Source organism: Saimiri boliviensis, chromosome 2 (genome assembly GCF_048565385.1).
Source record: "Saimiri boliviensis isolate mSaiBol1 chromosome 2, mSaiBol1.pri, whole genome shotgun sequence".
Taxonomy (NCBI): Eukaryota; Metazoa; Chordata; class Mammalia; order Primates; family Cebidae; genus Saimiri; species Saimiri boliviensis.
This window is the reverse complement of record NC_133450.1, coordinates 81,067,507-81,090,655: the sequence shown is the minus strand read 5'-3', so window position 1 is coordinate 81,090,655 and position 23,149 is coordinate 81,067,507. Positions and strand designations below refer to the sequence as shown.

Below are 23,149 nucleotides of genomic sequence, written 5' to 3'. Positions count from 1 at the left end.
GAGCCTGGACAGCCAGGGCAGGAGCAGGTCTCCAGGCCTCCAAGCCTGCCTTGCCATTTTACCTCCCAGGCCTGAAGGGCTCCACTCTGGAAGCCAGACCCCTGGCATCTCCCCTTAACCTTGGCCAGTACCAAACAATATGGCACTGGTGGAGCCCTGGAATACCATGGTTTATGGAGTCAGACAGAGCTGGGTTCAAATCCTGTTTTGGGGACTTTATTACCTGGTGGCCTTGGGCAAGTAACAAACCTCTTTGAATTTATTTTCTGTCTATAAAAAGGAGATCTATCTTGCAGGGGAATAGGTGGTTTAGAAATGGTATATAGGCTACTTAGTATGCTCCATGAACTTTAACTATAATTTTTAAATCAATACACATTTCTGAGGTTATGTAAATCAAATTTTTGACAAAAACTTTTCTGAAAAATGCTCCTTTGATTTTATAATTGAGAGACTCCTAGGGTATGACAGCTGGAAAAAAGCAGTATCTACCAACTCATTTGGCAAAGGTAGAAACCAAGGCTTGGAGATATTAAGTGATTTCCCTAGGATTTTATCAAATCCAAGAATAGAACTCAGGTTACCTGACTATAGTCTGGCACTTTGGCATTTTTCTTTTTCTTTTTTTTTTTTTTTTGAGACAGAGTCTTGCTTTGTCACTCAGGCTGGAGTGTAATGGCACACTCTCCACTCACTGCAACCTCCGCTTCCTGGGTTCAAGTGATTCTCCTGTCTCAGCCTCCTGAATAGCTGGGATTACAGGTGCTCACCACCAAGCCAATTTTTGTATTTTTGGTAGAGACGGATGTTTCACCATTTTGGTCAGGCTGGTCTTGAACTCTTGACCTCAAGTGATCCATCTGCCTAGGCCTCCCAAAGTGCTGGGATTACAGATGTGAGCCACCACGCCCACCACTTTTTCTGTTATCTTTTAGTGAAGTTAAGTAATTATCCACCAAATATGTCTGGTTTAGTAGCTCCAAATTTCCATAGATTGGATTTGTTTGAATACCTGTACTTTGATGGCCGTAGAAAGTGATGCAGGTGTCCTACTAGTGATGGCAGGAGGCAAATGAACTTACCACCCCAATGGCTTCCTAACATGGGGAGCAGGGTCTACCAGGCAGAACTCCTGGTTGTACAGGGCAGGGCAGGCCATGCTACCAGGGAGTCTGGTAAGCCGATCGGCTGCTCCTGGGAGGAAAGCTGATGGGAAGGGAGGGCCCTGTCTTCCCTACCTCTTCCAGGACCCAAAAGCTCAGACACCCCCATCCCCCCACCCCCCACACACACATTCACTTCCTCAGAGTAAACAGGAATAGCTGTGTCCACTGCCCTGCCCTCCTTCCAGGACTCAGCCCCCCATCTGACCCTATAGACTCTCTCAGGCAAAGCTCCTATCTCATTGTCAATGCTTCTAGAACATCTTGGGCTTCCATTAATAATAATGACAGTGATAATTTTATTAAGCCCTCAGCATTACGCTAAGCACTTCCCATGCATTATTTCATCTAATCCTTCCCTATATTCTCCCCCATCCACTTCATTAGTAAGGAAATGAGGCCTAGAAAGGTTAAGGGGGCCCAGGCCACACAGCTAGAACAGAACCCTTCTGAGCTAGACACTGTGGATCAACTATTTCTCCCAGTGAACTCTGAGCTCCTTGAGAGCAGGGGCTGAGTCTCAGATCACCAGTGCCTGGGGATTGTTTATGGGGGATGGGGACCTCCCCAGCTTGGCTGGGCATGAGGGGAATACTGGAGTCCCCTTCCACCCTGCTGGCTGTCCCCAAACCCACAACTGTCCCCACTCACTTGAGGGAGAGGGAGAAGTCATTCTTGCTGGTCTCACTGTTGCGCACCAGGTAGCTGGCCTCTTTGCATAGCCGGAGCAGGTTCTCGGCGTCGGTTCGGCTGATGGCCCCATGATACCAGCTGAGGATAAGAGAGAGGAAGGGGGGCATCTCTGCTGGGTCCCTCGCCGTCCAGGCCCACCCATTGTGGGTGTCCCCTGAAGGGAAGCCAGTGCCAGGAGGGGAGGAGCAGGGAGGGAGTCCCCAGCTGGACACAGACACTCACACCTGGTTTTCCAGAGGCAGTGCTGGATCTGTCCACTCCCCCAGGGGGCTGCTGGGCTCCACGCTTAGGGGCTTGGCTGACTTGGGGTTCCCTGCAGAGAGTCGGGGAGGTAGCCGCCCCTTTTCCTCCCAGCCAGGTGACAGGCAGCTCTTCTCCGATCCTTCAAACTGGGCTGTGGGGAATATATCAGTCATGGACTCTGAGGACCCTAGAGCTCCTCAGAGGTCCCTATTGAATAACCAGTGCCCAACTTCCTCCCGCCCCAAAAAGGATCAAAGGAAGAGCAGCTCATGCTCAAGGGTCTGAATGGCTCTGGGGACATAATCCTGGGTCCATCCCTTGGTGGGGGTGGTCCCAGCCTTCTGTGCCACATGGGGCCTCGAAGTCCCCACATTATGCAAGGGGAGGGCAGAGGAGCAACCCCAGTAACCATGCAAGCTTCTCCCTCCACAGCAGCTGACTGCCTTCCCCCAGTCCATCCTTTCAGGGTGGCTTCAGCGTTGATAATATTGTTTCTTTCTCCTCCTCAGAGTTCATTACCGTTCTCCAAATCATCCTGCCAAGCCATTCTGTAGAAATGACTTATTGATCTGAGAACAATTATCTGATTCCCCTTGGTGCCATCCTGACAGGCTAATCACACCCAAAGCCACCAGCCAGCCAGCCCCTCCCCCACCCCCAACATTGCTGCCCACTGGCTCCCCTCTCCAACCCACAGAGGCCCAGAGGTGGTAGCTCTGCCCTCCCAGACCAGGGAGGCCTGACAGCTGAGCCTACATAAGAGAAGGCTGAGCCCCCGCAGGTCCCGTGGCCACAGGCACAAATGCATGCACATGCACGTATGTCACAAACACTCTCCTTCATCTCGTATTTAAAAATACAACATTCAGGTACCAATGTACATACAAATGCTCATGCCTGTGCGCACACACACTTGGATGCCCATTCTGGGCAGAACTGAGCGTAGAGGAAGAATTAAGTGCCTGCTTTCTCCTCATTTGGGCTTTTTCTCTCTCCTTGCAGCACTTTCAAACCTTATTGTCTTTCAGTCACCAGATGCAAGGGTCAGATCTCCTCCTTTGTGCCAATGAGTTCCACACTTTCTGTGCCTGTCCCACCCCCATCTCAGGAGTATTCGCATTGCTAAAGGATCTGGTCAAGCAAAGCTCTCCCCAAAGTGAATTTAAAATGGTAGACTTTTGCAGCATGGTGAGGAACACATTAGAAAGGGGCCATCGTAGGAGACATCATCCCCACAGCTGTGAGGAAGGGAGGAATGTGCGTTTTGTCTTTTCCTTCTTCTTCCAAAATGAGATTTTTCCTGGGGTCTCCAAACCCTGCCCCACCTTTCAGCTCCTCCAACCCAACCCAAAGAGCTTGGAGGGGTGAGGACATGTCACCCTGGCAGAAGTCCCCCAGGACCCACCGCTGCTGTCCTCCAGGCTCGGCTCTGGGAGGGGCGAGGCTGGATCGGAGATGTCCCTGTCCCCGTCAGGCAGGGAGGGGCTGCTATCCAGCTGTCCCACAGGTGGAGGCCAAGGTAGGTCTTTGATGACCTTAATGTCAACTGGAGCCAGCAGCAGAAGTGAGAAGAGAGACAGACAGTGACAGAGACAGAGACAGAAAGAGGCAGAGGTTGAGACACCAAAACCTAGAGCCAGGACACAGGACAGCCTAGAAAGGAGGAGGGGCAGAGGCAGAGGCTTTTGGGAAGGCACTCAAGGGCTGGGTGGAGCCAACATTGACCACACCAGGCTGGCGGGGTCAGAGGGAGGGAGGCTCGGGTGACAAGCAGCAGGATGCAGAGTCTTGCTCTGCCAGCCCATGAGTCCCCTTCATTTGACCTCTCACAAGCCTCCAGGGCCCAAAGGTACCAGGAACAGAGGAAATGCAGGACTAAGAGTCACCAGCACCTCCCAGCACCACACCTGGGTTTCCACAGCCTCCTGGCACCCACAGCCTTGCCTCCCTTTCTCTTTTTCCCCACAGCCTGGGAACTCACAGGCAGTGAGAATGAGCCAGCCTCACCTCAGGTTGTCAGGATTACTCAGACCTGGGGGCAGATGTTCTATTGAAATGTAATCCCCCCATCTTGAGAAGAGTGATGCCACTGGTGGCTGCTGGACTGCTAACGAGGTTTCCTAATGACGAGCATAGATTTTCCCATTAAGCAATCCAAACAATATTGATTCTCCAAAGAGACTTCTGGAGATAAACGGCCTATCCTCAATGGTATACACTTTACAGGAAAAATACTAGAATCCTGTGGTTTCCCAGTCTGGCTGCTACGGTGGGGAGGGCAGAAGAGGGCTGGGTCCAGCTTCAAGATAAGCCCCTTGCCCAAGCAGGGGAGAGAGGCATATGGGACAGGAGTGAAGTTGAATGGCATTTGAGCCCTTTGTGTTCTCCCTGAATCAAGGACCCAGGAGCAAAAGCCCTCTCCCTACTCCAGGCTCCTTCCCCACCCACCTCAGATCGCTAACATGCACTTTTCCATGGTTGACTTGGACTTGAGATGGACAACAGTATGGCAGGAACAGAAGAAACGTGACCTTCATTCGACAATTAAGGAATTTCTCTTAGCCTCACTCTGCTCCTCAGAAATCTCCTTGGGGCCAGATACCCCTGGTCTGGCAGGGCCCTACTACTAGGAGGGAGAGCCCTCGAATTCAGGTTACACCCATAGCCGTTTTCATTGTTTGAAGTAAGTGCCTTCTTTTGTTAAATGTTAAGTATTTTAACATATGCCAGGAGTTTCATAAGTCTGTTTTGGAATTTCTTTATTTTTAAATATACCCAGCTCCCAAAAGATAGAAGTAGTCTAGGCCTTTTGGCATCCAAGAGGTGGTGATGCAGGGAAATGCCTTCATCCTTCTTCTGCAGCCATTCCTTGACTCCGTACACAGCACTGTGTCCACACTGCCAAGCCCACCCTCTGTGGTATAGAACTCAACTACATTTCCCTTGAGTCCTGATCCTGGGCCTCCCTGGGCTCCTGGAGTCCACTCCTTTCATTCCCCTGAGCATGGAAAGCTGCTCAGAGGACCCAGCTGACCTGACCTGCCCTCTCCACCAGGACTCACCTGCAAAGGCTTTGGAAATCCGCTCCTTCTTCCACTCCCAGGGCTGGTCATACTCCTCTGGGGGCCTCTCATCATCCTCTGGCAGGCGAGACTCTCGGGGCCAGGGGGCCCCTTCACCCTCCGGGGTGGCCCCATCCTCCTCTGGCTCATATGGTGTGTCATACAGAGGCAAGGGCTGAGCTGCTGTCTCCTTGGAGCCCCGGATCTCTGCCGGGGCAGGACAGGAAGGGAGAGGTGAGGCCTCAGCCCGGGCTCTCTGGCTCCCCTCCTCCTGCAGTGCTTCTCAGCAACAAACCAGGCCTCCCTCAGAAGAGACGCCCTGGCTCTAGTGGGAAGCTCAGCAGCCACGCATCCTGGGTTCCTCACCCTCAAAACACTTCTGGCTCTCTAAAAGTAAGGGACCCTGAGATTCAGATGTTTCAGGATTTAAAAGAAAGAAAAAAAAGTAAGTGACCCAAAGAAGGCAGGTGGGCACCAAAGTGAAAGACAGGAAAAGGATCCTACGACAGCCAGCAAGGCCTGGGTAGCTAAAGTTTATGCGTTTAGGAAACTGAGGCACAATCCTCCCCTTGTCCACTTCCTCCCTGCTGCCAAGTTCCATTTGTTTCCTTCTGTCTCAAATGATGTGTTTTATTTATTTATTTTTTTGAGAAGGAATCTTGCTCTGTTGCCCAGGCTGGAGTGCAATGGCACAATCTCAGCTCACTGCAACCATCGCCTCCCGGTTCAAGCAATTCACCCACCTTAGCCTCCCGAGTAGCTGGGATTACAGGCACCAGCCATCACACCTGGCTAATTTTTGTATTTTTGTAGAGATGGGGTTTCACCATGTTGGCCAGGCTGGTCTTGAACTCCTGACCTCAGGTGATCCACCTGTCTTGGCCTTCCAAAATGCTGGGATTACAGGCATGAGCCACCGCGCCCAGCCCACAAAAGGTATTTCACAATCACAGAATTCTTTGCTGCCCAGACACTGTGGACCACCCCCTCCTTGAAACTTTCCCTTTGACAAGTCACATTCATCGTCATAAAGACCTTTCACTTTGACATTCCATGGCTTCAAACTCATCACCTTCTCCAAAGCTAATTGGTTCTCTTTTTGGGATCACTGACCCAGCCCTCACCATTATCGTGTCCTTCCTATCTTGAATGCTAACATCTGAGCTTCAGTTGTGTGGCCTCCTGTGCCACTTCAGGTCACACAAGTCACAGCTGCTTCTCCAAAATGACTATTGGAAAGGCAGTGATCATCCTCCCCAAGGACCTGGCAAAGACGTTCTTTCTGATCACCCCCATTTGGCCTCTCCCTAGATCCTCTGTTCCCCAAGACTGGATGTTACGCCTTTCTCCCTATCCTAATTCCCTATCCTAATGCTATGACCCAGCCTTATGGCACTCGCTGCATCTGTATTTCCAGCCATGTGTGTCCATTGCCATAAGGACCTTCCACTTTGACATTTCATAATTTCAAAGTTATCACCTTCTCCAAAGCTAGTGGTTCTCTTATTGGGAAAATATGATAAAAGCTATGGAGCTACTCCCCAGAAAAATGTGCTCCTATATTTTCATGTATAATTTCAGGGCATTCATGGGCCTCCTGGGGGTCCATGCCCTCTGGCCTAAATGGGGTAGTCAGCTTCTCACCGTCTCCATTTCTGTCTACTACTGTTCTCCTTGAACCTGGCCCTCCTTCATTCTTCAAATCCCATCTGTTCTTTGCCAGTACCTGATGACCTTCACCCTCATCTCTCCATATGTAAATTACTGCTAGGGTGAACCTCCATTCTACAGGTTCATGTTTCCAAGGCCTCCACAGAATAATATTCCTGGGATATTCTTGACCACTCTCTGCCTCTCTCACTACCTCTCCCAAGTAGGAAGAGCAGTTTATTGGGTTGGCACACTCTCCTCCTCTTGAAGATAAAGAGCATTCTGGTTCATGCAGTCAGTGGCCTGCTCCTGTGCTGCCATTGACTCAGAGCCCCAGGTACCGAAGGGCAGGCTCTGAGCTTGGATGGGCACAAGCTCTGGCTCTTCCTTTGCAGAGTTCCTCTACTAGGCCTACTGAGTTGTCCAAGCCTGAGTGGGCAAATTTAATTCTGTAGTGAAATATTAAGAAGCCTGCTGTAGGCTGGGGGCAGTGGGTCACGCCTATAATCCCATCACTTTGGGAGGCCGAGGTGGGCAGATCACCTGAGGTCAGGAGTTGGAGACCAGCCTGACCAACACGGAGAAACCCTGTCTCTACAAAAATACAAAATTAGCCGGGAGTGGTAGCACATGCCTGTAATCCCAGCTACTCAGGAGGCTGAGGCAAGAGAATCGCTTGAACTCGGGAGGTGGAGGATGCAGTGAGCGGAGATCGTGCCATTGCACTCCAGCCTGGACAACAAGATCAAAACTCTGTCTAAAAAAAATAAGGAGCTCATTGTGATGACACATAAGAAGCCCATTGTGGTGAACATATGTAATGTTCTCTAATCAACTTTATCAGTAATAAAGCTGACATTTTCCTCTCCACCTATCTATTTCTTTAATCTCATTTCTCAGTTATTTCCAAGTTCAGGAGAGAAAGACAGGGATGTTAATTATTGGCCCCTTAAAACCCCAACAATTTCAACATCCTACTAACCCAACTTTCCAATGCCTAATTCTTCCGGGCCATTCTGCACACCAAAGCCTCAGTAATCCTCTTAAAGTGCCATATTCGTCCTGTTCCTCTCTTGCTCAATAATTCATCATGATTCCACTGCCCATTCTGAAGCAAGTCCAGATACCTCATTCCAGCCTACGAAGCGCTGCCCTGCCCCACTTGGAATCTCTCATTTAGGCTCCCATGCACACCCAGGACTAACATCATTTGCCCCTGAACAAACTTCCTCTCACCCTGCCTCAGGGCCATAACTTGGACAGACCCACCTTGTCCTCTCTGATCACTTCTATTTCATCTCTTTCCCCTGGACTATCTCTCAGCCTCTGTTACCAAGGCCAGGTCTTACTCATTTCTCCCTAGCCTCACTCTTTGGACTACTTGCCCAGGCTCATGGCACTTACTGTAACCATATTTCTAGCCATCTTTCTCCAATTGTCATGAAGATGGTTCATTTCAAACTCATCCTCGCTCCCAAGGCTAGTGGTCCTCTTTTTGGGATCCCTGACCCTCCCAGCGCTCACCGCTTTCTTTTCTTTCCTATCTTGAATGCTTCTATCTGACCTTCAGTTGTGTGGCCTCCTGTACCACTTCAGATCTCACAGTTCATTTTGCTTCTCCAAAATGACTCTGAAAGACAGTGACCATCCTCCCCAAGGACCTGGCAAAGACTTTCTCCATATTTTCTAGGGACCAAAGTATCCATCCTTAGACTTGTGGGTCACAAAGCCTGTTCTACAGAGTCCAGGCCTCCAGGAGCACCTCCCTGCCCCTTTTACTCACCGGCCATCATCTTTTGGGCCTCATAGGGCTCCATGTAGCCGTCATTTTCAGGGACCTTCTCTGGGGCTCCTGAAGCTCCTGCTGAGCCTTCGCCAGTCTCCTGAACATCAAACGGGTCCGCATAGTCTTCCAGGATTGCTAGCTGTGGGGAGAGAGTGAAGAGAGTGGGCTTCAGGCAGTGGAGAGGCAACTCTGCTTCTCCCCAGATGCTCTGTCCATGGGAGCAAGAGTCCCAAGTAGGCTGCCTTAGACCCAGACCCCCAGGTACTTAAGGGCAGGTTCTGAGTTTGGATGGGGACAAGCTCTGGCTCTTCCTTTGCAGGGTTCCCACCTTAGGCTGCCAACCAAGTGGTACATCTTTCTTTTCCACTAATTTTGCGCCTCTAGGCCATCTCCTAGGTTAAATGGCCAGAAGGAGACTACTGGACCTTAGGGCCTGCCTCAAGTCAGTGTCCAAGCAGGACCAGAGCCTACACCAGGTGGTTCAACAGAGGGAATTAATTCAGCGAAACAGTTGCAAAGATGTTGGAAGAGCTCAAAGAGCAAGCAAAGAATAGTGAGGCAACTCAGAGATTTGCATGGTCCATGCCTATGAGGGCACTTCCAGATGGTGAATGAATAAACAACTGTTGACCATCAAAGGAAAGGCTGAGTACTCACTTTTCTAGTTCTGCTGATTGATCCGCACAATGTCCCTGTCATGTGGGTGTTACTGGCCCCATTTTAAGGAGTCAGAGGCTCAGGGAAGTTAGGGAACATGTCCAGGACCGTTCTGCATAAGTGGAGGAAGCAGGTGACTGGAACCCATGCCCTTTGCGCAAGAGGCTGCCAGCCTGCCACCAGGCGGCATCTTGGCTGTCCCAGGAGAGAGAATGCTGAAGCAGGGATTGGGACAGCCCTGAAGTGCTGAAGTCCCCATGGCTCCTGGAGAGCAGGGACAGGAAAGGCTTCACTTTGGCCCTTCACTTCCCACGCTGCCCCTTTCTCCCACACAAGTGGCTCACGGCCACTCCTCTATGCCTGCAAACCACACACCAAAGAGGTGCTCAAGGTGTTTAGGGCGGGGTGCAGCTGAGGACAATAGATCCTTTCTCCAAGACGGGCTTGGGCTTCTCCTGGTGGGGCGCTGGCTAAGGCAGAGACTGAGCCCAGCCCACCCAAGGCTGCCAGCACCCCAGGAGCACTGCACCACTGGGTTGACAGGCGATGATGACAGGAGGTGGCTCCAGGGCCTACGGCATGGGAAGAGGCCATTCTTGCCTTTCACTAAATCTCAGTCTAGGCTTTGGTTCTGAGCCAGATCGAGGCTGTGCGAGCCAGCTGGGGTGGAGGCCCAGGTGGGGTGGGGTGATTGGCCTGCTCTAGGTTAGGATCTAGGAATGGGGACCCCTAGCAAGGCAGATGAAGAAAATTACTTCCTTTGTCCATTCTTCCTGTTTTATGTGAATGGACTTAACACGTATTTATAGAGTGCTTTCAGGAATTTTTTTTTTTTTTTTTTGAGACGGAGTTTCGCTCTTGTTACCCAGGCTGGAGTGCAATGGCGCAATCTCGGCTCACCGCAACCTCCGCCTCCTGGGTTCAGGCAATTCTCCTGCCTCAGCCTCCTGAGTAGCTGGGATTACAGGCACGCGCCACCATGCCCAGCTAATTTTTTGTATTTTTAGTAGAGACGGGGTTTCACCATGTTGACCAGGATGGTCTCGATCTCTTGACCTTGTGATCCACCTGCCTCAGCCTCCCAAAGTGCTGGTATTACAGGCTTGAGCCACCGCGCCTGGCGCTTTCAGGAATTTAACAGTAAACATGGTTTCTGCCCTCAGGAAGCTCACAGTCTGCAGGAAGACATGCAACAAAACAAATACTTACCACAGTGATAATAACCCATTTGCAGTCAGAGCATCTGAAGATGCCTTCTGCATGTTCCTTCAACCCTGCTATTCCCTCTGAGGCACCTTCCAATGGCTCCTACCATCTCGTCTGGGGTCTTCAGGTCCCACCTTGTTCTATTCAAGGCCTCGGCTCCTTTACCACCTCCCTTTTGTCTCTGCTTGCTTGTGGGATAACCACCACCTCAGATCATCCCATCATCACCACCGGGCTATCCAGACCTGAGGGCTCTTTGTCATTTTTGTCATTCCAGCTCTAATAAGCACCTGGCATACAGTAGGCACTAGAAAAATATTTCTCCTTGATCACTGCCTATCTCCCCCTGGAGCCCTTCACTCCTAGTCCTCCTTCCTTCAGGAAATAGAGAAAATAAATCCACTCGTCCCTACCCACCCAAGCTGCTTCCTCCCAGGCCAGCTGGCACCCACAGTGCCCCTCTTGACCAGCGGGCTCTGTGGTCAGCCCACCTTCAGTGATTCTGTCGGTCAGCAGCCAGCATCACACTCTTGTGGCAGCTGCTCAACAGTGTCTAAATCAACCAACACTTTATCCTTAAACCTTGCATTGGCTCTCCAGTGCTTCAGGAAAAAGCCTGGAGTTAAAGAGATTTGAAAGCTTCCATTTTCTCTTTCTCTCTACTCACCTTGGATCACTTTGTTACCAGAAAGCTGCATGTTCTTTCTACTTCAAAGGCTTTCTCTCTGCCTGGATAGCTTTCCCCTTCCTCCTCAAGCTAACCCTTATAGATTATTTCTTCAGAAAGCCTTTCCATACTCCCCCTAGGCCTGTGAGGTGTCTCTGTGCTGGGCTATTATCACTCTGCATGGTAAATATTTGTTTTGTTGTATGTCTTCCTGCAGACTGTGAGCTTCCTGAGGGCAGGAACCATGTTTACTGTTAAATTCCTGAAAGCTCTCCATAAATATGTTAAATCACATAAAACAAGAAAAATGGGCAAAGGAAGTAATTTTCCCTGTTTGTTCAGGAAAGAGGAAACACAAATCTGGATAGGGTGGGGTCCTTTTAAGGGGACAGTCTTTCCAAGTGAAGCTGTGTCACCACATGCTGCTTGGCCAGCAGAGGTGCCTGGTCCAACCCCCTTATATCCCCCTAACCCCTGCTCCTCCACTCCATAGAACCCCTCCTGCCTCTCCCTCACCAAGCCTGCAGGCAGCACCCTTCCCACCCAAGTCCTGGGCCCATGCCCAGAGCCACGACCCCTCCCTGGCTGGCGTGGGCCTCCTCAGCTCTAGCCTGCAGTGCCCGTAGGCACCCAGGTGGCAACTCTGCAGGCCGTTCAATGGCTCCTCTGTTCCATTCCTGGCTCCACACCCAGCTCCAGGAAGCCCCGGCCCCACGCCCTGGGCTGGAGTGCCCAAAGGAGCCGCCCACAGGTCTGGGAGTCGGGAGCAACAGCAGAGATACCAGTTGGGGAGGATGGCAGGATAGGCACCCACCCTGGGCACAGAAGATCCCGGGCAAAACCCAGGCCTGCTTTCCCAGTGGCTTCTAGGTCCCCAGGATAAACTGCTCAGTGGAGGAAGCTGCCCCAATAGGCTTCTGACCCCTTTGACCTACCATAATTTTGTTTATGGTCCCTTTGCCCCACTCTGATGTGCTTCACTGCTATATCCTGCATCAATCTCAAAGCCAGCAAACAGTAGGTACTCAATGTATACTAATGGACACTCAACAGGCCTCCTCTCCAGACTCCATCTTCTGAAGTGACATCACCTTTCAGATTCCCATTCACCCTGACCTCTAATGGCTGCAGGATCAGGCTCTCAACAGAATCCACAGCTGAATAGAAATTAAAGACTCTGGCCCAAGGGCCAAAGGGAGGAATTGTCCTCAAAGGACCTTTGGGGAAGACACCTAAAAACACAGCTGGTATTTAGGCACATCCTCTGATACAGCCAGAATGCTGCCGAAATGCTGAAAGATTTCCAAACTAGTAGGTAAAGTAGCCACTAACCAGAGGATCCCCTGTCCAGCTCCTTCCTGCCACCCAGCAGGGTGCCTCCAGGACTCTGCTATTGCTGTTCTAATTGGGCAGTGCCCCTCCCAGAGCAGCTGTCATACTTTGAATCTCCTTCCTGCTCAAGCCTCTCCTGTGGTAGCTAGCAGGCCTGCCATCTGGTTCCTCTTCCACTCTGCAATTGGGCCACATAACACATTCCTGACCCCCACCACAGGGCTCCAGGGGATGCAGATCCAGGAGGAGCAAGATGGGTACGCGTTACAATATGTGCCCTTGCTCTGCAAAGTCCCCAAAGTCTACCACTGCCCCTTTCCTCTGCTTCTTCAGTTTACACTGAGTGTCTGGAAACCTCTTTTTATCTGCAGACCTCTGTCTTTCTATCTGTAGAAAAAGGATAGTAATAGTACCCATATCATAGGGTTGGGAAGAGGAAAATGAATTTGTAAAAGTTCTTAGTCCAGAGGCTGGCATGGAGTCAGTGCCGAATAAATGTTAGCTCTGAGGATAATCTTTTATACTCAGGTATTAAGGCCTCAGAGTTCAGGTGCTTGCCCAGGGTATGCAGCTTGTCAGCAGCAGAGACAAGACAGGGACGCCGGCTTCTTGACTTATAGTGCCTGATCATAGATTTTCCAAAAATTGGGGAAATGCAGCATCTTCTCTCCTCTGCTTGTAGATTTAAGACACACTTTAAATCTAAGGAGTCCTGCAGCAAAGAAATCAGTTTAATTTTGTTTAATTCTGTAATTCCCCCAAAGTATTTAACCACAGAAGCCCTTTGTCACTGAAAACTTACTAACCTGTCACAGTTTGGGAAATGGTACATTACTTACCTTTCTCGAGATCAAACTTTTTATACCCATTGTTTGCTTATTGGAATGTCCTTATACTATTTTATCTGAGAAATCCCTTGACATAAAACAAATGTCTTTCCCTTTTCTAATTACAAGAACAATGCCATGTTTATAGAACAGTCAACCATTACAGACATGCAGTCCATCCTACCAACCCTTGGATGTGTCTGGTACCACTTTGGGACTGGGTAACAAGTGGTGGTCCCTAGCATTCAGGAAGTGATAAATTCAGTATAGAACACACCCCTCATTCCTTCTCTAAGAGTCTGCTTCCTCTTGTTCATTAGCAATTGCTTAGTGAATACCTCCTCTCTGCTAGGTACCTGGTGGTAGGTGCTGAGGGTCCAGGCATTGGGCTCACTCTACTACCTGTTGGCAGAGAAACCTTGCAAGTATAAGTCAACATTCCTGTGCTTTGGTTTCCCCATTTATAACCTGGGGATAGTAGGAGAATCTTCTTCACAGGATTGTTTTAAGGCTCAACTGGTCTAATACATGTCAGCTGCTTCAAAATGGTACCAGGCACAAAGTGAGTACTTAGTAAATGTTAGTTGCTATATTATTAAAGACAAAAAGACCAAATTTCTGACTCTTTCTGGAGGCCCACCGTGATACACACAAAATAAGCTCCAAGCTGTGAAGCCCTAAGACTGGGCACCAGGCTCCGGAGGCACCCACAGGCCCACTGCATGCAGGGTTTGGGCCCAACTTTTGCTTTCACATAATACGTTGCCTCTGTGGTGAGGGCTAATGGAGTGGGCAGCAGGTAACCCTCCAAGGCCTGGGCCCTAGCCAGGGCTTGCTCAGCCTAGCCAGCAACTTGCATCCAAGGTCCTCAGGGTCCCAGCTGTTCCTGGTTCCCAACAGGCAAAGTGCCAGAGCTGAGCTGTCAATGAGTCACTCACTGGCCAAGGTAAGAAGCACAGATGTCTTCCAGAGGTGGTATCGCAGCATAGGGTTATGGCACTGGGTAGAGTAGACAGGCCTGCCGTCCAATCCCCCAGTAGCTGCAGGCCTCAGCCATCCTCAGAGCAGCCATGGCGGCACAGATGGCCAGCCTCGGCCACAGAAGCTTAAGAGGTTTAACCAGTCTACAAAAGTTCCTTCACCTGAACTCCTCCCTTCTTTCGCGAGAATCTCCTCCTTCCTCCATCTCCATCTGCAACATAAGCAGATGGGACCTCCAGACTCTGTGGAAGTCTTTTTTTTTTTTTTTTTTTTTTTTTTTTTGAGACGGAGTTTCGCTCTTGTTATCCAGGCTGGAGTGCAATGGCACGGTCTCGGCTCACCGCAACCTCCACCTCCTGGGTTCAGGTAATTCTCCTGCCTCAGCCTCCTGAGTAGCTGGGATTACAGGCACATGCCACCATGCCCAGCTAATTTTTTTGTATTTTTAGTAGAGACGGGGTTTCACCATGTTGGCCAGGATGGTCTCGATCTCTTGACCTCGTGATCCACCCGCCTCGGCCTCCCAAAGTGCTGGGATTACAGGCGTGAGCCACTGCGCCCGGCTAGTGGAAGTCTTAAGAAGGAACATTAAGGCAAACAAGTGAACAAACTCCAAAAAGGCAAGTACGAGGTGCTACGTCCCTTTCAGTGCCTAATGACATACACTTAATGAACACTGGCTAAGGGATGGGCCTATATTTATTGGCAGCCCCTACTGATCCTCCTAACCTCAGGGCAGGAATGACTCCTTCAACTTCAGATGCCCTGACTGTATCCCTCACTTTACTCTTCCTACCTCTGTCTGTTTCCTCCTTTCCAAATCTGTGCCTGGAGGTTCCAAGTCCTGTGGATATCATCTATGAAGTACCTGTATTTTTTAAAGTTTTTAATATTTTGGGGCATGTGAACCCCTATGAGAATCTAAGAGCTATACCCTTCCCCAGAAAAACAGGAAATATCTGCACACAGTTTCTGGATATTCATGAAGCCGAGAAGCCTCTCCATGAGCTTAGAGTCCTGATTTTAATCCAGGGTGCCTGACTGTCGTCTTATCCATGTTCCCTCCCCACCCAGCCCCAAACACATATCTTGGCATGATGGAGGCAAAAGACACACTGCACAGATGGTCACAGGCAGCTCGGAGCTTTGTCCAATCAGGGCCCCATTCCCATATCCATCCCCTTCCCTAATTACACCAGGTTTTTCCTGCTAAAGGTCTGAGAAAAGGGAGCAAAGCAAGGGAAGGCCCAGCTCTCTAGTCCCACTGCGAGAGCAAGGCCTAGGGGCCAGACGAGGGCCCAGCACCATGACGAAGCTCTTCCTCTGGCCAGATGGCAAAGCCCTGCCTGCCCGGTGCAGGGCGCAGCTCCTGCTGCTCCCACACCTGCCCTGCCAGGACTGCCCAGATGGCCACCCTTGCATCCCTGCCAACTACAGCAGTGGATCCCAGGGTGGGTTGGCAGCCAGAGCCCCGCATGGGGAGAAGACTAATGGTCCTGAGCCCCCTGGGCCTCTCAGGGTACTGTCCAGGACCTGGTTCTCTCCTGCCTGCATACTAACTGGGTTTCTGCTCAGTCCCTCTGGCTTGTATAGAAACACCTCCACCCATTTCATCAAATCTCATGACCCACCCCTTCTCAGAGGCTGACTCCCCCAGCCCCAGCCACTGGGCTCCAGGAGAAGGAGAGGATAGGCCAGCTCAAAGTCCATGACTGTTCCCAGGCCTCATCTTATGTCAGGAAGAGACTTCAAAGCAAGCCAGGAGGCCTGAGAGGAGGAGGAACAGAAAACAGGGAGAATGCAACCACATAGTACATAAACACCAGCTCCACCTGGTCACAGGGGCAAGCGCCAGCTCACATCCAGGGGCAGCCTCTATTAGGTTTAGGGTAAGAGACTCAGGAACCTTGTCTGAGCTTTTCCTAGGGGAAGACTAAGACCCCAAACTCTTCCCCTAATCCGTTGGGGAGCTGCTCTCCCTAAATGATGGGAGGCCCCATGTCAGGGCCCATAGAGACAGCATCCCTGCCCCGGGCCAACTCTGATGGCGTCCTGGGTCTTTCTCATCACACCCATTAAAGAAACCAGATTGTATGGCTCCTGGGAGAGCCTGCTGGATTTCATTCCTGTCCTCGTAGCTGACAAAGGAGTCAGACATCTCTTGGCCCCCAAGTCTGAACAGCACATAGATCACAGAGCTGATCCAAGCTGAGGCATAGAGGCCCTTGGCTAGAAGAGGCCATGAGTCTCTGCATGAATGTGTGGGTGTAGCCCCTTCCATGGCGGTGTCTGGGAAAATCTACCAGGGAAGCTATGACTAGGGGAGTCCCTGACCCTCAGGCCACCGTGATAATGGACAGTCACCATTCCGGACATATTTATGCACACTTCTTTATGTCAAAAGACATAAAGAAGACATGGTCTGTGTCCTGGAGGAGCCCATGGCTTGGTGGGCAGCCTGTTAGTTCATCCAAGCCACTGCAGAGAGGAGAAGGGCCAAAGACAGTTCAGGCCCAGGTCGCCTGTGCCAAACAGGCAGTGGTTAGAGAGGAGGAGCCTGGCTGGTTAGTGGGAAGAACAGGGCCTAGCCCTCTCCTCTGCCTCACTGTCACCACCTCTATCACATCACACAATAGCAGGGGACAAGAACAAGAGGAGGGCAGCCTCAGAGAAGTGCCCTTGAACCTTCCTCTGCCGAATAAGTATCCTGGCCCAGGATGGGCAGCCATGCCCCATGGCAAAAACTAGAGGAAAAATAATTTGCATTCCTGAGGCTTGTGCTCCGACCCTGACAGATCTCTCTCATCCAGGAAATCTGGCAGAACAGCGCTCTTAGCTAAAAGCCTCAATCCTGGAGCCAATGGATTCGGACAGCAACTTTGCACTCCAATCAAATAAAAATGTTCTTCTCTGCTGAGGAGAGGGGAGTAAGCCCCAGAAGTGAGCTCCTGGGGTGAGTGAAGAAGGACCAGAGAACCAAGGCAACCCACAGAGTCATCATCACAGAATTTAGGGGCCTGGGATGGCTTTCAGCTCCCACTCTGCCAGGGAGGGATAAGGCCGACGGGAGCCAGGGCAGGGCCCTGAGCCATGGTGGGTGTCCTGTTCTCCTCCCTATCGGGGTGCCTGCGGACCCAGGAAAGGCTCCAGCCTTCCTCAGAATGGACTGGGGGAGAGGGAGGCCAGGAGGAGAGGAGGAATGGGCTCAGCTGCTTAGCCCCATGTGGGCAACAGGTCCTGAGCACTGACTATCCTCATACCTGAGGGGACAAGGGAAGGAGAGAAGAGGGGGCCTGGACCCCAGGAAGCCCCTTGGCAAGGGCTGTAAGCTGCCTGTCTTGGCCTCCTGAGAACAACAGCTCATCCAACTCCAGTCCCACTGCGTACGGCAAAGGCCAGCTCGTGCTGTGTCCACAAGGAGAAACCCATCTTCACCTCTTTTCTGGGGCTTCAGCACCTGCAAGGATGCTTAGGCTGGAGTAGAGGGAGGAGGAAGAAGAGGAGGAGGCAGAGAGGCAGCAGGAGGGTAGAGCTTTGTGCTGGCTGTGCCCTGGGGGAAGGGTCAGAGATCAAAGGGCAGTGAGCTGTTGCTTCCAGAGGGGCAGAAAGGCCATCAACCAGTGGGGGTTGGGAGGTGCACCTCAATTCCCGCTAGAAAAAGGCTCACGGATCAGGCTGGAGGGGGCTGCGAAGTGGAGAGCCAGACCGGGAGGGGTAGGATCCCCAGTCCTGGGGCCATTACAGGGGATGGGGCAGAAGGGCACAGTTTGGGGCTTCCGTCTCAGATTAGTCAGCTGAGAATCTGAACAAAGGTGGGTGAAGGCTCGGAGCCCCGGGGTCAGGGGCAAGCGTCTGCCAGGAGTTGAGACACCAAGGGGCCCTGGCCAGGCCATCTTTCTCCCTCTTGCAACCTCCAGACCCCTGACCGCCACCCCTCCTCGACACCCCGGCCTGGAGCTGCACTCACCCTGTCGCCGCTGGAGGGGGGTCCAGAGATCCGCTCATCAGCAGGGGGCGCCGGGGGCCCAGGGGTCTCGACCCGAATAAGGCGGTGTGGGGGAGAGCCGTGGCGCGGGGGCGGCGTGGGGCCGGGGGTGGCGGGGGTGGCGAGGGCGGCGGAACTGGACGACCCCCCGGAGTAGGGGTCTTCGAAGTCGCGCTCCCGCTGCAGCCTGTAGGCGGCCAGGATGTCCGGGGGCGGCGCGGGGGGTGCGGCCGGAGAAGGCGCAGGGGGGCGGTAGTCAGGCTCCGGGGGCGCCGGCTTGCTGCCCCCTCCGCCGCCAAGCCCCCCGCGGAAGCCCAGGTGCTCCCGGAGCCACTTGGCTACTCCGCCGCTGCCACCCCCTCCTGGTCCGGCTCCCGCACCCCCGGCGCCCCGGCGGGAGCCCCCCGGTCCGCCCCCAGAGCTCCCCTGCGTCCGTGGCCCCGGGCGGGAGCCCGCCGGAGGAGCCCCGCTCAGTAACATGGGGCCCGCCAGACTGAGCGAGGGGAGCGCGGCGGCGGGTGAGGGGCGGGGGTGGGGAGGGGGCGGGGCTCCGCCGGGCGGGGAGGGGGCGGGGCGCGTCAGTAACAAGGGAGAGGCGGGGCTCTGCTCCCTAACGGGGTCTGCCTCCTCCCGCAGCTGAGGAGAAGAGCGGGCGAGGGCTTCCAGCTTATGTGGACTGGCAAGAAGTAAAGTGGGCGGCCCAGGGGCAGAGGATGCGACTCCTAGACTGAGATTGAATCCTCCACGTGTCGCCACGCGGTCCCCTGTGGGCGCGCACATATCCCCATCTGTTCTTTTCCCCAGCTTGCAGCTCCTGCAAGACGCAGAGAGGGGAGCCCCCAGAATCTTGGCTCTAGGGCGCCTTCCGTCTCTCCCCTTCCTTCTCCCAGGATCTCGCAACTGGGAAACTATAATCTAGAAGGAAAATCTAGGAGGGCAAGAAAGGGGGCTGTTCTGTAAGACCTGTTTGTAAGCCTCCTTCTCCCGTGCAACCTTGGGAACCCCACAACCTCCTCCCATCCAACAGTACGCACTGCACATACCCGAAGCTACATTACTTCCCAATCCAGGCAAACATATCTCACATCACATACAAACAACTCCCTAGAGACGCCTACTTCACTCGTGTCGTTTCCACACAGGCCCTTCTCCCAGGCAAACAGCTTTCGCTCAAACACCCCCCCCCCCACCACCACGGGAGCACCTGCCCGCAGCGGGCCCACCCGGCTCTGACGGTAGCATGCGCACGCACGCAGAAATCCCTTCCAGCCGCATCCGGGCTTCATTGTCAATTAGATGAGTGACAAAATGGAAACAGACAAGTCAATAAATCAAGTCTAGAAACAGTCCCAGTGTTGTCTATCACAAACTCCTTATCCTCCCGAGGCTAGGATGCTCAAGTGCTAGGCATTTTTGTCTTAGAAATAAAGCCAGTTCCTCCCCATAAATGCTGTAGCCCTGAAGCCAACAACGTTTGCTTTTGGCTCTGTTGGGAAATTAGCTGCCTCACCTCACCTTACGCCACCCGCTTACCCCCACTGCCTCAGTGTCTCGGCACTCCTAGGCTTATGTCTGTCTTTGAGACGGACTCTCTCACTCTGTCGCTGGAGTACAGTGGGGCGATCTCGGCTCACAGCCACCTCCACCCCCTCCCCAACCCTCCCTTCTGCCGCCTCCGTTCAAGCGATCTTCCCATCTCAACCTCCCAAGTAGCTGTGATTACAAACGTGCGCCACCATGCCTGGTTAATTTTTTTGTATTTTTAGTAGAGATGGAGTTTCACCATGTTGGCCCGGCTGGTCTCGAACTCCCGGCCTCAAGTGATTCACCCGCCTGGGCCTTCCAAAGTGCTGGGATTACAGGTGTGAGCCACGGCACCGGGCATATCTGCATTTTGAGGGAGCAAAAAGTCAAGAGGCCCCAAAGGAAAGAAGTTTAAAGCAGGGGGAGTAAAGAAGGATGTAACAGCAAAACTGTGAATCTCCTGGGATTCCCAGGGCCCCAACTCTCAAAATATTTGTTGAGTTCCTGCTTTGTGTGCAAATTCTAGCTGGGCAAGGTAGCTCACTCTTGTAGTCCCAGGTACCCGAGAGGTTGAGGTGGGAGAATTGCTTGAGTCCAGAAGTTCAAGGCTGCAGTTAGCTATGACTGTACTACTGCACTCCAGCCTGGTTAAGACAGTGCTGTTTGGATATAGGACAGTGCTTCTCAAACTTTAATGTGAACACTAATCTCCTGGGGATCTTGTTAAGTTGCAGATTCTGATTCTCTAGGTCTAGCTGGGGTGGGATCCCAGGTGATACAGACACTGCTGGCTGCAGACCACATGTTGAGTAGCTGGACTGTAGGAGATACTAGAGAATCTAATCTTGTACTTGACTTTATGAAGTATAATAGAGAAAATAACATGTGCACATTTTTTTTTTTTTTTTTTTTTTTTTTTTTTTTTTGAGATCGAGTCTCGATCTGTCACACAGGTTGGAGTGCAGTGGCGCCATCTCAGCTCACTGGCAACCTCTGCCTCCCAGGTTCAAGCGATTCTCACTCGTCAGCCTCCCGAGTAGCTGGGATTACAGGTGCTCATCACCACGCCCAGCTAATTGTTGTATTTTTAGTAGAGATGGGGATTCATCATGTTGATCAAGCTGGTCTCAAACTCCTGACCTCGTGATCTGCCTGCCTTGGCCTCCCAAAATGCTGGGATTACAGGCGTGAGCCACCGCACCTGGTCAACATGTGCACAGTTTTAAAATGTGCAGTTAAATCGACAAATGATGCAAAACAAAGCTGGACATAAAGATGATAAATACAGAAGAATGGTCCAGTTAATCTATATCAGAGAGTCTCTACCAGGTGTGAGGGCATGGATAGGTAACTAATAAGTCCAATTGTTGTGGGCTATAGCCAGGTATTTGGGGAAAGTATTCAATGCTACTGATCCTTGCTTTCCTTATCTCTGGAAAGGGTATGATAATCATTGTGTGAGGATTAAGGGACATGATGAATATGAAAAAGGGTTGAAAACTGTAAAATGCTTACAGTGGAAGGTATCACATGAGTTAAACTGCTTGATGGCTCAGAGGAATGAAATCAATCAAGTCTGCAGGCTTCATGCAAGACAGGAGGTAGACTAAGCCCGGTAGGATTTGGACAGATGAAGCAAAGGAGTGAAAGATCATTTCAAGACAGGAGGTCAGCATTAGCTGGACAAAGGCATAGAAGTGGGAACCAGCACACCATAAAGAAGGGGAGTATTGGCCGGGAGCAGTAGCTCACGCCTGTAATCCCAACACTTTGGGAGGCCAAGGTAGGTGGATCACAAGGTCAGGAGATCAAGATCATCCTGGCCAACATGGTGAAACCTCATCTCTACTAAAAATACAAAAATTAGCTGAGTATGGTGATATGTACCTGTAATCCCAGCTACTTGGGAGGCTGGGGCAGGAGAATCGCTTGAACCCAGGAGGTGGAGATTGCAGTGAGTTGAGATCCCTCCACTGCACTCCAGCCTGGTGACAGAGCAAGACTCCATCTCAAGGAAAAAAAAAAAAAAGAAGGGGAGTATTCATGGTGGGAAGAGTAGGAATAAAATGAGTTGGGAAGGAGGGAAGATGTCACAAAGGCAGGGCTTAAATACTAATTTTAAAAGTATAATAACTTGTGCACACCCTAAACTTACTCTTGTTTTAAATGATCTGCTAGTGTACTTTCCTCCCTTACCAGAGTGTGAGCTCCTAAGAGCAGGCAGTTTGAGCATCTCATGGAGCCAGGCAGCTTTGTAGGAACCAAGGATACAGAGGTGAGGCCTTCACAGCAAGACTCCTCTGAGAATTGGGTGGCATTTTCTAGATCCAAATTCTGTTTACTTTTTCTTTCTTTTGGAGATGGGGTCTCACTCTCTTGCCCAGGCTGGAGTGCAGTGGCACAATCATAGCTCACTGCAATCTTGAACTTCTTGGCTCAAGCAATTCTCCCATCTCAGCCTCCCAAGTGTGAGCCACCTCGCCCAACTAATTTTTTATTTTTTATTAAAGATGGGGCCTCAGTGCGTTGCTCAGACTGGTCTTGAACTCCTGGCCTCAAGTAATCCTCTCACCTTAGCTTTCCAAGCACTGGAACTACAGGTGCACACCACCACACCTGACTAATTTATTGTATTCTATCTTGTGGACATGAAGTTCTTGCTATACTGCTTTGGCTGGTCTCAAACTCCTGGCTTCAATTGATCCTCCCGTTTGGACCTCCCAAAGTGCTGGGATTACAAGTGAGAGCCACTACGCCCAGCTTAGAGTCAAATTCTTGCATGTTAAGCAGTTTGCCATAGCATGGGGATTCTGTAAGGAAGCATGGGTGCTCCCATCACCAAGTGCAGATCCTGTCACTTGACATCAGTTTAAGAAATGTTGAAATGGATGAAGACAATTTCTGTTTCTTATTCTTAGTTTTATATAGCTATAATTGTGTTATACACATAATTATATATATTTATAAACTTGACATTATATTATAATTTCCCCATTTTTGTCATGTAGGCTTTATTTTCTTCCAAATTTTTTGGGGAAAACTATCAAACCTACAGAAAAAGCCAAAGAAAGTATAGTGGAGGCTGGGCACAGTGACTGGAGTCCGTAATCCCAGCACTTTGGGTGGCTGAGGCGGGCGGATCACTTGAGCTCAGAAGTTCAAGACCAGACTGGGCAACATGGTGGAAACCCTGTCTCTATATTAAAAAAAAAAAAAAAAAAGTAAGGGTAGTGGAAACCTGTTTACCCTTCAGTTGGATTTACCACTTTTTATATTTTGCTGTATTTGCTCTATCCCTCTCTTTTTCTTTCCTTTTCTTGCCCATTTGGTACAAGTTGCAAATATCACGACACTTCTGTTTTAAATACTTCAG

At 51.2% G+C, this 23,149-nt stretch overlaps 1 protein-coding gene across 10 annotated transcripts in view; it reads right to left on the bottom strand.

The window, feature by feature from the left end:
- Positions 1–23,149, bottom strand: part of SHF (Src homology 2 domain containing F) — a 108,914-nt gene that overhangs the window by 2,771 nt on the left and 82,994 nt on the right. For 5 of the 10 annotated variants that reach the window (XM_074393675.1, XM_074393677.1, XM_074393674.1 and 2 more), the window contains 5 exons: positions 8,595–8,736; positions 5,162–5,368; positions 3,505–3,645; positions 2,079–2,250; positions 1,815–1,934 (listed from right to left, as the gene is read on the bottom strand). In XM_074393675.1, coding sequence (XP_074249776.1) covers positions 1,815–1,934; positions 2,079–2,250; positions 3,505–3,645; positions 5,162–5,368; positions 8,595–8,736 — 782 coding nt within the window. Of the gene's footprint in view, positions 1–1,814; positions 1,935–2,078; positions 2,251–3,504; positions 3,646–5,161; positions 5,369–8,594; positions 8,737–18,234; positions 18,770–23,149 lie in introns of those variants that run through there. The other 5 variants (XM_003928913.3, XM_074393679.1, XM_010339512.3 and 2 more) reach the window with 5 other exon arrangements.